This window comes from Peromyscus eremicus, chromosome 3, assembly GCF_949786415.1.
Source record: "Peromyscus eremicus chromosome 3, PerEre_H2_v1, whole genome shotgun sequence".
Classification (NCBI taxonomy): domain Eukaryota; kingdom Metazoa; phylum Chordata; class Mammalia; order Rodentia; family Cricetidae; genus Peromyscus; species Peromyscus eremicus.
In genome coordinates, this window is record NC_081418.1 from 124350828 (window position 1) to 124363777 (window position 12950).

At 43.7% G+C, this 12950-nt stretch overlaps 1 protein-coding gene across 9 annotated transcripts in view; it reads left to right on the forward strand.

Annotated features, from left to right (window-relative positions):
• Positions 1–12220, forward strand: part of Setd5 (SET domain containing 5) — an 87375-nt gene extending 75155 nt beyond the window's left edge. For all 9 annotated transcript variants that reach the window (XM_059258327.1, XM_059258329.1, XM_059258331.1 and 6 more), the window contains 5 exons: positions 2564–3034; positions 8129–8427; positions 9903–10036; positions 10458–10546; positions 11208–12220. In XM_059258327.1, coding sequence (XP_059114310.1) covers positions 2564–3034; positions 8129–8427; positions 9903–10036; positions 10458–10546; positions 11208–11816 — 1602 coding nt within the window. In that variant the 3' untranslated portion in view covers positions 11817–12220. The remainder of the gene's footprint in view (positions 1–2563; positions 3035–8128; positions 8428–9902; positions 10037–10457; positions 10547–11207) is intronic.
• Positions 12221–12950: the final 730 nt, after the last annotated feature.

Genomic DNA, 12950 nt, shown 5'->3' on the forward strand with positions numbered 1-12950 from the left:
TCTTACTTTTTTTTGGTTTCATTGTTTGTTTTTTGCTTTGTTTTGTTGTGGTACCTAAAATACTATGAATTCTATCTAACTGCTAAGGATGCACAAGTCTAAGAGGAACTAGCTGTTTCTCTCTTCTGTTAGATCCCAGGTATTCCCTTGGGTAACTGATAGGGCCTGAAGCTAGTAAGAAAGTGAAGAAAGATGATGATCAGAGGGTATGAGGAGAAGGAACAGAGCTCCTCTAGGAAGAATAAGGGTTAAGGTGCCCTACCCACCATATAAGAAACAGTAAATACTCTAAAATAAAATTTTTTTAAAAAGTTTAACATTTCACCTCTTTCCTCAGTTCTACTTGAGGTGTGTACTTACAGCATAAAACATTAATACCCAGTTTTCCTTAAGTACTTTCCAAGACACCAGGAAGCAAATCACTTTGTCCATGGAGAGAGTTCTGCAGTTAAACATTTTCCCTGTGCATTTTTTTTTTTTTTTATCTTTTTGGTTTTTTATGACAAGGTTTCTCTGTGTAGCTCCGGAGCCTGTCCTGGAACTCACTCTGTAGACCAGGCTGGCCTCGAACTCACAGAGATCCACCTGGATCTGCCTTCTGAGTGCTGGGATTAAAGGCATGCGCCACCACCGCCGTCCCTCTCCCCTGTGCATTCTTAACCATACCTACCCCCGCCTCCAAATAAAAAGGTTATGGCTAACTTCCATGCTTTACTTTCTCTTGTGTTTTTCTTCTTGACTTGGAGTAGATGAATAACGTGATACTTTCCCTCCTCTAGAACATATTTTCCCTTGAGGGTTCCCCTGTGCATAGACCTAAGTTCCTGTCACCTGAGGTAGTTATCACACCATCTCAATCACACATGGAGGCTGAGAGTGAGTGCATGAATGTGGTCCTGAATGTGTGGGAGGGCTGGGAATCTGAGTAAATGGGGTGCTGGGCTGGAAGACAGCCACTCATTCACAGCAAGTAGAGTGAATATTCTGGGTAACTGTAGAAATAGACCCAAGAAAGTTAAGTAGCTGTATATATGTTGTGGGGTTAGGGTTTTGTTGTTGTCATTTAGGGGAAGCAGTGGTTGAAGAGTTTCATTAAAGAAGAAAATCTTCAAAGGATACAGATTCTAGTGCTATCAGAGTCTTGTTAGAGAAAGTGATGAATAATGTCTGCTTATTAACAAGGAAAGTGGGGTTGGTAGGCACTATCTCAGTATTCATCATGCTGTCGATGTATTATTGGGGTTGAATTGACAGCTCCGCATTGGACTTTGGGTCATAGTTGAGCAGCTTTCTTCGTGAATCCAACTCTCTTCAGCTTTCCTTCATGTTCCCTGGAACTCCTTACTGGGTGTAAATATGCAAGGAACCTTAATCCTCTGTTCTACAGTGTCTGGGATATGGTTGCTGTACAGTGAATGATGCCTCTTAGACTATCACTGAATGCCTTTGAGTGCTTTTCTTGGAAACCCTTCCTCTGTAAAGATCCTAAATTCAGATTTTAGTGTTAACTTTTATTATAAACTTTAGGCAAATGTAGTAATTATTAACCCTATAAATCTACATGGAGCCTTTTTCCTCTTAAGGAGAAAATTATAATCTCTGGATCTTTAGAAATTAACTGATCTTTAATCCTACTCTAAAATAATTAGGGCCCAACTACCTGAGGATTATCCAAAATCTGAGTCAGTAGATTTTCTATAGATCATTAAGAAACTGAAAAGATTGTATTCTACTAGTTTACTGTTGATTTGCTGGGTATTACTTGTTGGGAAAGTATAGGTTGTTCTGACCTTGGTTGCTAAAGATTCTAGTTTGGCAGGGATTTGATATTTGACATGGTATTTGGATTTCTGGTACCTTCTTTGTAGGCAGTTGACCTAGTAGAAATCTTGATGTTAGGTGAGGATAAGCAATAGTAGGTGGGTTTTATCACTGGTGCTCTGTAGTGGTAGGTATCAGCAGTCCTTTGATACATTTATTGGTAGACAGCAGAGGACACAGAAGAATTGATCAGACAGAAAGTTGCATGAGAAACATAATTCAAGGTATAAGTTAATGATAAACTATCTTTAATGCCATTCTCCTACTGAACTAGTAATTTACATATTTGGCTTTGCAGCTACCTTCTACTTTTCTCCACCTTCCTTCACCACCTCCCCCATTGATACTAATTTAGTAATGTATAACACTGGAAACCAGCAATTTAAGACCTTCCTGTATTGTGCTTGGGGCTCAGATATGCCCCTGATTGCACTGCCAGCCCCCAAGTACGCTGTCGGTTGGCCAGCAGCCTGATGAAGACAGAGTAGTCATGTTGTCTAGTTGCCTGGTGCCAGCTTCCCCAGTGTTCTCATGCAGAAACACTGTGAGTCCTTAGTAGTCTGGCGTGTGGGCACTTTCTTTGCTCAATGGACTTTACACATGTTAATGAGTCTCTCTTCTGCTTCTATCCTTCTCTTTGTACACCTGTGCCTCTCTACCTCCCTTGCTGCCCTTTGACTTTTCCTTTCTACCATGCCCCATATGTCTGTTGATTTATTATTATTTTTTTAATCCTTTTTAGCTTTGCCACCGAAAAGACCTGGATTTGTCAAAAGTGGGATACCCAGACTCTAGCACTCACAGCTGTGCTGATAGACCTTCCCTGCTCAACTGCAGTCATCCTGACCTGGCTTCTCATCCCTCTGTCGCTCCAACCTCAGAGGCTGGCTTCCCCAGCAGGAGTGGAGATGGCTCTCAGACCTTGCTGAGAAATTCAGACCAGGCGTTTAGGACAGAGTTCAACTTGATGTACGCCTATTCCCCTTTGAACGCTATGCCTCGAGCAGATGGACTGTATAGAGGGTCCCCCTTGGTGGGGGACAGGAAGCCTTTGCATTTAGATGGAGGATATTGTTCCCCTGCAGAAGGCTTTTCCAGCAGATATGAACATGGCTTTATGAAAGACCTCTCTCGTGGCTCCATGTCACCTGGTGGTGAAAGGGCCTGTGACGGAGTCCCATCTGCTCCTCAGAACCCACCACAAAGGAAAAAAGTAAGTATTCATGTTATATCGGGCCACTCCTAAAGAGTATTAACCAGATAATTCAGAACTTTGTAAGCTCCAGTCATAGCACTTGTCCTGCTCTATGCTGTAATCTGTGAAAATTAGATCTTATTTAATTACATTTACTTCTTTGGTTTATGCGGGGTGTAGGGGACATGAATATGCCAAAGGCACATATGTGGAAGTCAGAAGGTGACTTGTGGGAATCAGTTCTCTATCCACTGTGTGGACCCTGGGACTGAATTTGAGTCATCTTCAGTCTTGGCATCTCTCAGGCCCTGAGAAATAGACTGTATTAGTACCGCTGGTAAGTGTTGTGAATAGCCAGGACGACTGAAGTGTAGTCAGTAGAAGAGTACTTGTGTAGCCTTCCGTCTCCAGCATCACCAATACAAATAAGCAAATATCCAGCCAGGCATAGTGGCACCTATCTATCACCTTAGCATTCTGAAGGTCGAAGTGGGATTGCAAAGCTGAAGCCGTCCTAGGCTTTTAAATAAATGTTGTGTGCAACTGAAAGGCTAGAGCACTGGAAAGAATACTAAAAGCTGTGTTACTTGCAGAACTCAGTTGGGGGCACAGCTTTTAAGACCATCATGTGTTTTCTCAGACAGATGTGGTTCACATATATAATCACAGCTCCCATTTGTGAAGTTGAGGCAGGAGGATTGAGGTCAATGTCAGAGGCTGGAGGGCTGGGTCAAGAACAAAGGACTCAACTTGAGTTCCCAACTCCCTGAGTTAGTGGTTTACAGCTACTTAATGTTAACTCCAGTTCCAGGGGTTCTAGTGCCCTCTTCTGGCCTCCATGGGCACCCATACATACACTCATACAGACAAATAAATAAAGAATCTAGATTTTTAGAAAGTTCAAGGCTAACCGGAGCTACATAGAGACCATGTTTTGTTTTCATTAATTCATTTTGTCATCACAGTGGTTGTATAATTAGGGGATTTTCCATTTTGCACGTGAGAAAACTAAAGCTAGTTGAGTAACTTGCCTTTGGTGACAGACGCAGCTAATAAATGAAGGAGCCAGGGTATACTACAGTGATTCTTATTCTAGATTGCATGTTCTAGCTGTTAATGTGCTGGATCGCCTCCTAAATTCTATGGTCATGGAGCTTCACTAGAGAATAGAATTAATAAATCCTGAATTACGGTGGTGGTAGTTGCTCCAAAGGAGTTGTTCATATCTTAGAGGAATCCCCTATGTAGTGGGTAGTTTAAGAATGAACCAGGAAGTCTTTATTTAGCCTGAGGAGTAGGAATTCAGAGCTGGGGGGTTTAGCTACATTTCAGATGAGAATGAATCAGCTACAAATCTAGATGAGGATGTTACTGTACGATCGATCGGTTTGGGATGCTGCCCTGGGGTGCAGATGGGTGCAGACAATGGACTGCAGTGATAACACCAGGGAAGACCAGGACCAGGATGCCGTGGGCAGACTAGACCTTAGAGAGCTTGTCATGGTGTGAGGCTTAGAAGTCATGCCTGTTCTCAAAAACCACAAAACCTAAACTCTGCCTGGTGTTTTTGTTTTTGTTTTTTAGTCTATGCTTTTGAGAATATTCTGGGTTGTCATAGTGACTTGGATGTATTTTTTGTTAGGGACTAATAATGCCGAGTATCCCATGTGTAACATTTTCACAGAAAAAAACTAGTTATATCCTCATTGAAATAGAGCCTTGTGATGCCAGGTGGTGTTGTTGCACACCTTGAATCCCAGCACTTGGAAGGCAGAAGCAAGAGGATCTCTGAGTTCGAGGCCAGCCTGGTCTACAAAAGCAAGTTCAGGACACCTAAAACTACATAGAGAAACCCTGTCTCGAAAAACAAAAAAACAGGGACTGGAGAGATGGCTCAGAGGTTAAGAGCACTGACTGTTCTTCCAGAGGTCCTGAGTTCAATTCCCAGCACCCACATAGTGGCTCACAACCACCTAATGAGATCTGGTCCCTCTTCTGGTCATACATGCTGTATACATAATAAATAAATAAATCTTTAAAACAAAAAAACACAAAAAAGGAAAAGAAAGAAATTTAGAGACTTGAGACTTTATTTTAATTACAGTAGTGTTCATTATCCAAGTTTATTAGCTTCTCTCCAAGATTATATAAAAATGCGTACACAAACTATTTTTATTGTTTTTGTGGTATTTCACACTAAGACACAAAATTAAGAGCTTTTATGATAGGAAAAGGAAACACTGCACACAATAGGGAGTGAGATAATGATGGGGGTTCAAAGCCTTGTATGAGTAGTACTGACTTATAAAATACACACCAACATTGGTCGGAAGGGATGACTCAGCACTTAAGAGAACTGACAGCTCTTCCAGAGGACCTGGATTCAACTCCTAGTACCCACGTGGCAGCTTTCAACTCTCTGTGACTGCAGTTCCAGGGGATCCAGCACCCTCACACAGACACACATGAAGGCAAAGACACCAGTACATATAAAATAAAAATAAATTATTGAAAAAATACATAACATGACAAATGTCTTTGCATTTCTAGTTGCTTCAGAAATATTTGTAAAATATATTGGGCACCTGTGATGTGCCAAATTTTTGTACTGTTAATCAAAGGCCAAGGAATGGGTGACTAGAGAGATGGTTCAGCTGGTAAGAGCATTAACTGGTCTGTCACAAAACTTGAGTTCAGAACCCTAGCACCTACATGGGATATATCACAAACAACAATAACTCCAGCTCCAAGGCATCCCACATCCCCTTCTTTGCTCTCAAGCCACATACACATACATACGGGTAGATAAAATGGGTTTTTTTGGGGGGAGGGGTTGATTTGGTTTTGGTTTTTTGGTTTGTTTGTTTGTTTGTTTAAGGCAAGGTTTCTCTGTGTAGCTTTAGCTGTCCTGGAACTCATTCTTTACACCAGGCTGGCATTAGACTCAAAGAGATCCACCTGCTTCTGCCTCCTAAGTGCTGGGATTAAAGGTGTGCACCACCACAGCCAGCTAATAATACAGTATTTTAAAGTCAAGGAAAGGCCAGTGAGAGATGAGTGGGTAAATGCACTTGCTGCCAAGCCTGACAGACCTGAGTTTGGGCCCCAGGACACATGTAGTACAAGGAGGGAACCCACTTCCCCAGGTCATCCTTTGACCTACACATTAGTGAATAAGTAGATGGGGTTTTGTTTTGTTTGTTTTTTAATTAAAGCTAAATAAGCTTATGTGTGGTGTCGCACTTCTGTGATCTTAGGACCTGGGAGACTGGGGTAGTTAGATCCTAAATCCAAGGGCTTCCTGGTCTACATACATTCAGTCTCAAAAAAAAAAACACACATACAAATAGAGCTAGGCATGGTGATACTTGACTATAATCTATTCAAGCACTTAGGAGGAAGAGGCAGGAATTTGAGACCGTACAGGATACATGAGACTATCTCCAAAGAAACCCAACTCTTCCCTTCAAAAGTAAAATATATGCCAGCAAGATGAGTTAGCAAGTAAAAATGCTAGCCATGTAGCCCTGGCAGCCTGAGTTTGATCTCTAGAACCCACATTTAAAAAGCCAGAGCCAGGCCGGGCGGTGGTGGCACACGCCTTTAATCCCAGCACTCGGGAGGCAGAGCCAGGCGGATCTCTGTGAGTTCGAGGCCAGCCTGGACTACCAAGTGAGTCCCAGGAAAGGCGCAAAGCTACACAGAGAAACCCTGTCTCGAAAAACCAAAAAAAAAAAAAAAAAAAAAAGCCAGAGCCAGGGCTGGACAGATGGCTTGGCAGTTAAGAGCTGCTCTTTCAGAGACTAAGATTCAATTCCCAGCACCCACATGGCTTAAAATGGCTCTTACTCAAGTCCTGGGGATCCACCAGCACCAGATACGCATGCATGCAAAACACTCACTCTCTCACACACACACACAAATGGTTTTTAACTCTAAAGCCAAAGTCTATAATCCCAGCCTCAGCACTCATAGCAAGATACAAAGTGGAGACAGGAGAATCAGCCAGAAGTCCACATATGCGGTACGAGGGCAGAGTAACAAGACAAATTCCCTCAAAAAGAACCAACTCCAGAAAAGTTGTCCTCTGACCCCTATATATGCATCATTATATGTGCTTGTACACACACAGAGAGAAAAAATTAAAAGCCCAGTAAGCTTAACCTATACCTTAATACAACTTATAGCTTAGTCAAGAAACAAGATTCTATAGTAGGCTCAATAAGCAATAGAGCACAATACTTGGTGGACAGGAAAAAGGTCTGTTGTTGACAGCAGGGGGAGGGGGTGTGGAAATGAGTAAAGATTAGAAGGTGGTTTGAGGATTGGGAAAACGTTTCCAAGTTACAGATAGGTTGCTGAAGTCTATAAATGAAATTTCTTCTTGCTTTAAAATACTTTTATTCCCTTACATGTAATACAAATAACCCCAAATCCCATTGTGTGTTTTCCAAATTTGAGTATAATGAAGAACCATGAAATACATACCTTTTTCCTCTTGGTGGTACTTTATTTATTGTGGATTTATTTGTTTGTTTTTGATGGAGTGGGTGTTCCTAGGGAGTGAAGAACTGGTTTTTCCAAGGTGCATAAAAACTGCATTTTTCTGCCCTATTCTCACAGATGCCCCAGTTGTTGGACGTAACTGATAGGTGACGAAGGTGTCAGTAATCTCACAGGCTCCTCTGAAGACAGTCAGAGGATGCCGTCTGCTTGAGCGCTATTCTTCAAAAATGACATTTAGGGTATTCTTTTCCCCCTCACCAGTTTCTGACTGGCTTGAATCTGTAGCAGTGATCAGATCTCTTTTATACCTGAAAAAGGTTGTTATATGGGGCTGGAAAGATCTCTTAGTGGTTAAGAGCCCATACTGCTCATCTAGACGATGTGAGTTCAATTTACAACACCCACATCAGATGGTCTCTCCAGGGGTATTCCAACTCCAGCACCTGCACTCAGCCATACACACATATAGTTTAAAAATACAATAAAGGTTATCATAATTGGTGCCTGCTTTGTTTGCATGGCTTGCTACTGCTTTACCCAGGACTCTTTTCTTTTCCCTGTTGTCAGTAAGCCACTCGCTAATGATAGCTTCTTCTTCATATCTAGGTATCCTTGCTAGAGTACCGCAAACGGAAACAAGAAGCCAAGGAGAATTCTGGTGGGGGAAGTGACTCTTCACAGAGCAAAAGCAAGTCTGCAGGAGCTGGGCAAGGCAGCAGTAACTCTGTTTCTGATGCTGCTGCCCATGGTGTGCAGGGATCCTCAGCCCGGACCCCCTCGTCCCCTCACAAAAAATTCTCCCCATCTCATTCCTCCACATCACATTTGGAGGCGGTAAGCCCATCAGATTCCAGGGGCACTTCCTCCTCTCACTGCAGACCTCAAGAAAACATCAGCAGTAGGTGGTGAGTTTATATTTAATTAGCTTTATAATTAAATTCAGGTAGGAAATATTTATTCAGATCATTCCCAATTTTACCTAAAATGTATGAGACAGGCAGCCTCCAATTTGCTGTCTGTCTTGTTCACCTAGTTAGTATAAGCACATCCCACCCTTTAGAGTCTCACTGGACAATGTGTAGTGAAGTTGTGGGTACCCATAAGCGATTTTATTAACAGGGCTCTTTGTCTTAATTTATATGAAAAGTAAGTAAACAGCGAAACCGTGTGTGTGTGTGTGTGTGTGTGTGTGTGTGTGTGTGTGTGTGTGTGTGTGTACATACATGCATATGGAGGTCAGATGATACTTCCAGGAGTCAGTTCTTCCTTGCTACTATGTTGGTTCTGGAGATTGAACTTGGGTCTTTAGACTTGGTAACAAGCACCTTTATCTTGCCAACTCCAGGTTCCTCTAATTTAAGAACTGTGTCCCTTGCAGCTAGCATATACAGAGTGATGAAATGCTCTGAAAGGACTTGTCTAGTTTAGGAGACATCATAGAAAACAAAATAAGCAATAGTAATGACAAGTTGTGGGTGTTGGATGAAATAGGATTACAGGTTGGTTTAGTTTTCCTCTGCAGTTTTTTTGAGGCAGAGTCTCATTCTGTAGCTCAAACTGGCCTTGAACTCTTTGATCCTGCCTTTGCTTCCAGGGTGCTGGGATTATAAACATGCATCACAGTACCCCAGCTAGGGATGCAGCTCTCAGTGTTTCTTTTTTTCAGAGGTGGGGTGGAAGATACATTGACGTGGTACATTTGGAAGCCCACGATCAACACTGGGTGCCTGCCTCTATCACTTTCCACCTTATCTTTTGAGACAGAATCTCTTATTGAACTTGGAGTTCACTGATTAAGCCAGAGTCTCTGGAGCTTCAGGGATCCTCGAGCATGGGGATCTTGAAATAAAGAAATGAGCCTGGGAAAGAAGAGACAAAGTTTCAAATCATTATATTCATTAATATAAGAGTCCTGTATTAACTTATAGTATATGTGTCAGGAACACAGCTTCACAGAGGAGAAAATTTCACATAAGAGACTATACTGGCCGGGCGGTGGTGGCGCACGCCTTTAATCCCAGCACTCGGGAGGCAGAGCCAGGCGCATCTCTGTGAGTTCGAGGCCAGCCTGGGCTACCAAGTGAGTTCCAGGAAAGGCGCAAAGCTACACAGAGAAAGCCTGTCTCGAAAAACCAAAAAAAAAAAAAAAAAGAGAGACTATACTGTGGCGGACCAAACGGTGGTGCAGAGGCAGGGAGGTCTCTGAGTTCAAGACCAGCCTCGTCTACAAAGCCTGGACAGCCAGGACTACACAGAAGTTCTGTCTTGAAAGAAGAAGAAAGAGAGAGACTCTACTATACCATCTTTGTTACAGTTACTTGTTTCAGACTCTTGGCTCAAAATTCCTGTGGCTTAAACTTACACTCTGGTACCTTTGCAGGATGGTTCCTACATCTGTTGAACGACTCCGAGAAGGAGGAAGCATCCCTAAGGTTCTCCGAAGCAGTGTGAGAGTGGCCCAAAAGGGAGAGCCCTCCCCGACATGGGAGAGCAACATGACAGAGAAAGAGTCAGGTAAGCCACGGTGTGCAGTTCACAACAAATGCTGGGATGAAGTGCGTCTTCCTGACAAGCCTGGGTTCTGCTCTACCCGAGTCTCCAGCTCAGTCTTGCTCTTTGAGCTACAGTATTCATGAGATCTAGCATTGCTTGCTCTCTGTCTGCTCTTTTCCCAAGGGATACTTTTCTGTAACTCTCATCTCTCCAAAGTTCCGGAGCTCCACCTCCATGAAGGATGAAGAAAAAGAAGGAGACGAGAATAAGATGAGGCATTTAAAATTTAGCGCATAATTAACCACTTACTTTGCCCTCCTGGCATGCTGCGCTCATTTTATCACAGAGAGCAGCATGTGTTGATAACATTGATTTGAGTGGATGATGTCTATTTTCCTATGTATTCTGAGAAGCCAAAGTTGATTTTTATAATGCTTTTCAGACCCTGCAGATGGAGAAGGCCCAGAGCCGTTGAGCTCAGCACTCTCTAAAGGAGCAACTGTTTACAGCCCTTCCAGATACAGCTACCAGGTAAGTCTGCTAAGCTCTAAGGAGAGGGGTGCCTGTGGAGATGTGCTATATTCCTAGTCATGATAACACTGTCAGCTGCTGACATTGAATAGTGTCTCAGCAGCCCTGTAAGTCAGCCATCATCTGCTTACCTCAGGGATTTCAGTAAAGCAAATGAGATAATCAGAGATTGTTGCTGATACCCTTTAAAAACTGTTTTTGGGGGCTAGTGAGATGGCTCAGTGGATAAAGGCACTTGTGATCAAGCCTGATGACCTGAGTTTAATCCCCAGAACCCACACAGTGGAGGAAAGAATGTACTCCTGGTTGTCCTAAGACTTCCACATTAGTGTTGTAGCACATACACATACACACTTTTTAATGCAAAGAATAAAAATAGAATGTTGTAGCCAGGTGATGGGTGGCACACACCTTTAATCCCAGCACTTGGGAGGCAGAGGCAGGGGGATCTGTGAGTTCAAGGCCAGTCTAGTCTATAGTGTGAGTTCCAGGACAGCCAGGGTTAGACAGAAAAGCCCTGTCTCAAAAAAAAAAAAAAAAAAAAAAAAAAAAAAAAAAAAAAAAAAAATTAAAATAAAATAAACATAGAATGTTGTAAACACTCCACAATGTTGACGGGACTGTGTTAACTTCCTTACACTTTCCTCCCTACTCTTTGAAGCTCCTCCAGTGTGACAGTCCACGGACAGAATCACAAAGCCTCCTTCAGCAGAGTTCGTCCCCCTTTAGAGGACATCCCACCCAGTCTCCAGGATACAGTTATCGAACTACTGCACTGAGACCTGGAAACCCCCCCTCTCACGGTTCTTCAGAATCATCCCTCTCTTCCACATCCTACCCCAGCCCTGCCCACCCTGTGTCCACAGACTCGTTGGCCCCATTTACGGGGACTGCAGGGTATTACAGCAGCCAGCCGCATTCTGGAAACAGCACTGGCAGCAATCTTCCGAGGAGGAGCTGTTCTTCGAGTGCTGCTAGCCCTACCCCACAGGGCCCCTCAGACTCACCAACCTCAGACTCGGTTTCTCAGCCCAGCACAGGAACGCTGAGTTCCACCTCCTTTCCTCAGAACTCTAGGTCGTCATTGCCATCAGACTTACGGACTATCAGTCTGCCCAGTGCTGGGCAGTCAGCTGCCTACCAGGCCTCCAGGGTATCTGCGGTTTCCAATTCACAGCACTACCCACATCGTGGGAGTGGGAGTGTACACCAGTACCGACTCCAGCCACTGCAAGGGTCAGGAGTCAAGACTCAGACAGGACTTTCCTAGGGCTTCTGGATATGGGCAAACTGAACTTGATGAGCCCATAGCTGCTTCCTTCCAGCTGCCTCTGGAACCAAGGCCGAGCATATTGCTGGGGAAGAGGGGTACAAGGTGCCAGAGGAATGGGTCTGGTCAGCAAGAAATGAGACTTGTGGTCGTGACTGGCCTCCGGCCTTGGAGAAAGATGTAAATCTTGTCTGAAGCAGAGACTATAAAGAAGTTTCTCCCTGCTGTTAAGGGTACATTGTTAACAAGCAAATGGTGTTTCGGTTAGTAACGGTTCTAAGTGCAATGACTTGTGTTGAAGCCTATGTCTCCCATCCTTGCCTGTAGCCTGTAGTCACTTGTGCAGTAAGGACATCTTTTTCAATAAAAAAAAAAAATTTTTTTTTTTCTTTTCAAAAGAAAAAGTGGAAAGAGCCAATCTCAAAGCCCCAAGCCATCTGAGTAGTGTTAGGGTTTTATGCACTTAAGAAAAAAAAAAAAAGGTAGGTATGTAAATGTTTGCTGTGAGACAACCATTCCAAAAGCAGGTGCATGGTCAAGGTGTGTCCACCAGGAGTGCTCCCTACCTTTGTCTTAGAGCCACTAGGAAATGGGCAGAGAGAGGAATGCTCGCCACTTACTCTGACTGAGGCTTGCCTGGCTTTGAGAGGAGCTGGTGGTCAGCTCTTGGTTATTTGGGAGCAGATTTGGGATGCATTGGGCCCCAGCTGTTACCATCCCATCCCTCCTTCCCACATTTCAGTGGGTTAACAATAGCCCTATGAAGTAAACAGAGAAGGAGGTGGGCCAGTTTAGGAAGGATCCAGTGGTCTGGGGAACCTTTGAATTTTAATTTTCCTATTCCCAGTTCATCAGGAGTTGCTGTCCTACGAACAGGACTGCCTCCGTGACTGAGAAGCATGCACTTATGACTGCAGGGTAAGAATGGGGCAGATAGGGTTGTAGAGTGGCACCGACAGGGCTGTGATTGTGTGTGGGGTCTGCCCCACGTTTCTTTAGGGGATGCTTACACGAGAGTGGGCAGGTGAGAGTTAACAAGTCACCCATACCCCTAACATTGTTCTGGATGAGAGACAAGAGCAGACTGGCTTCTCCCCATCAGTGCATTGTGCCTGTTGTACACCCCTGGAGGAG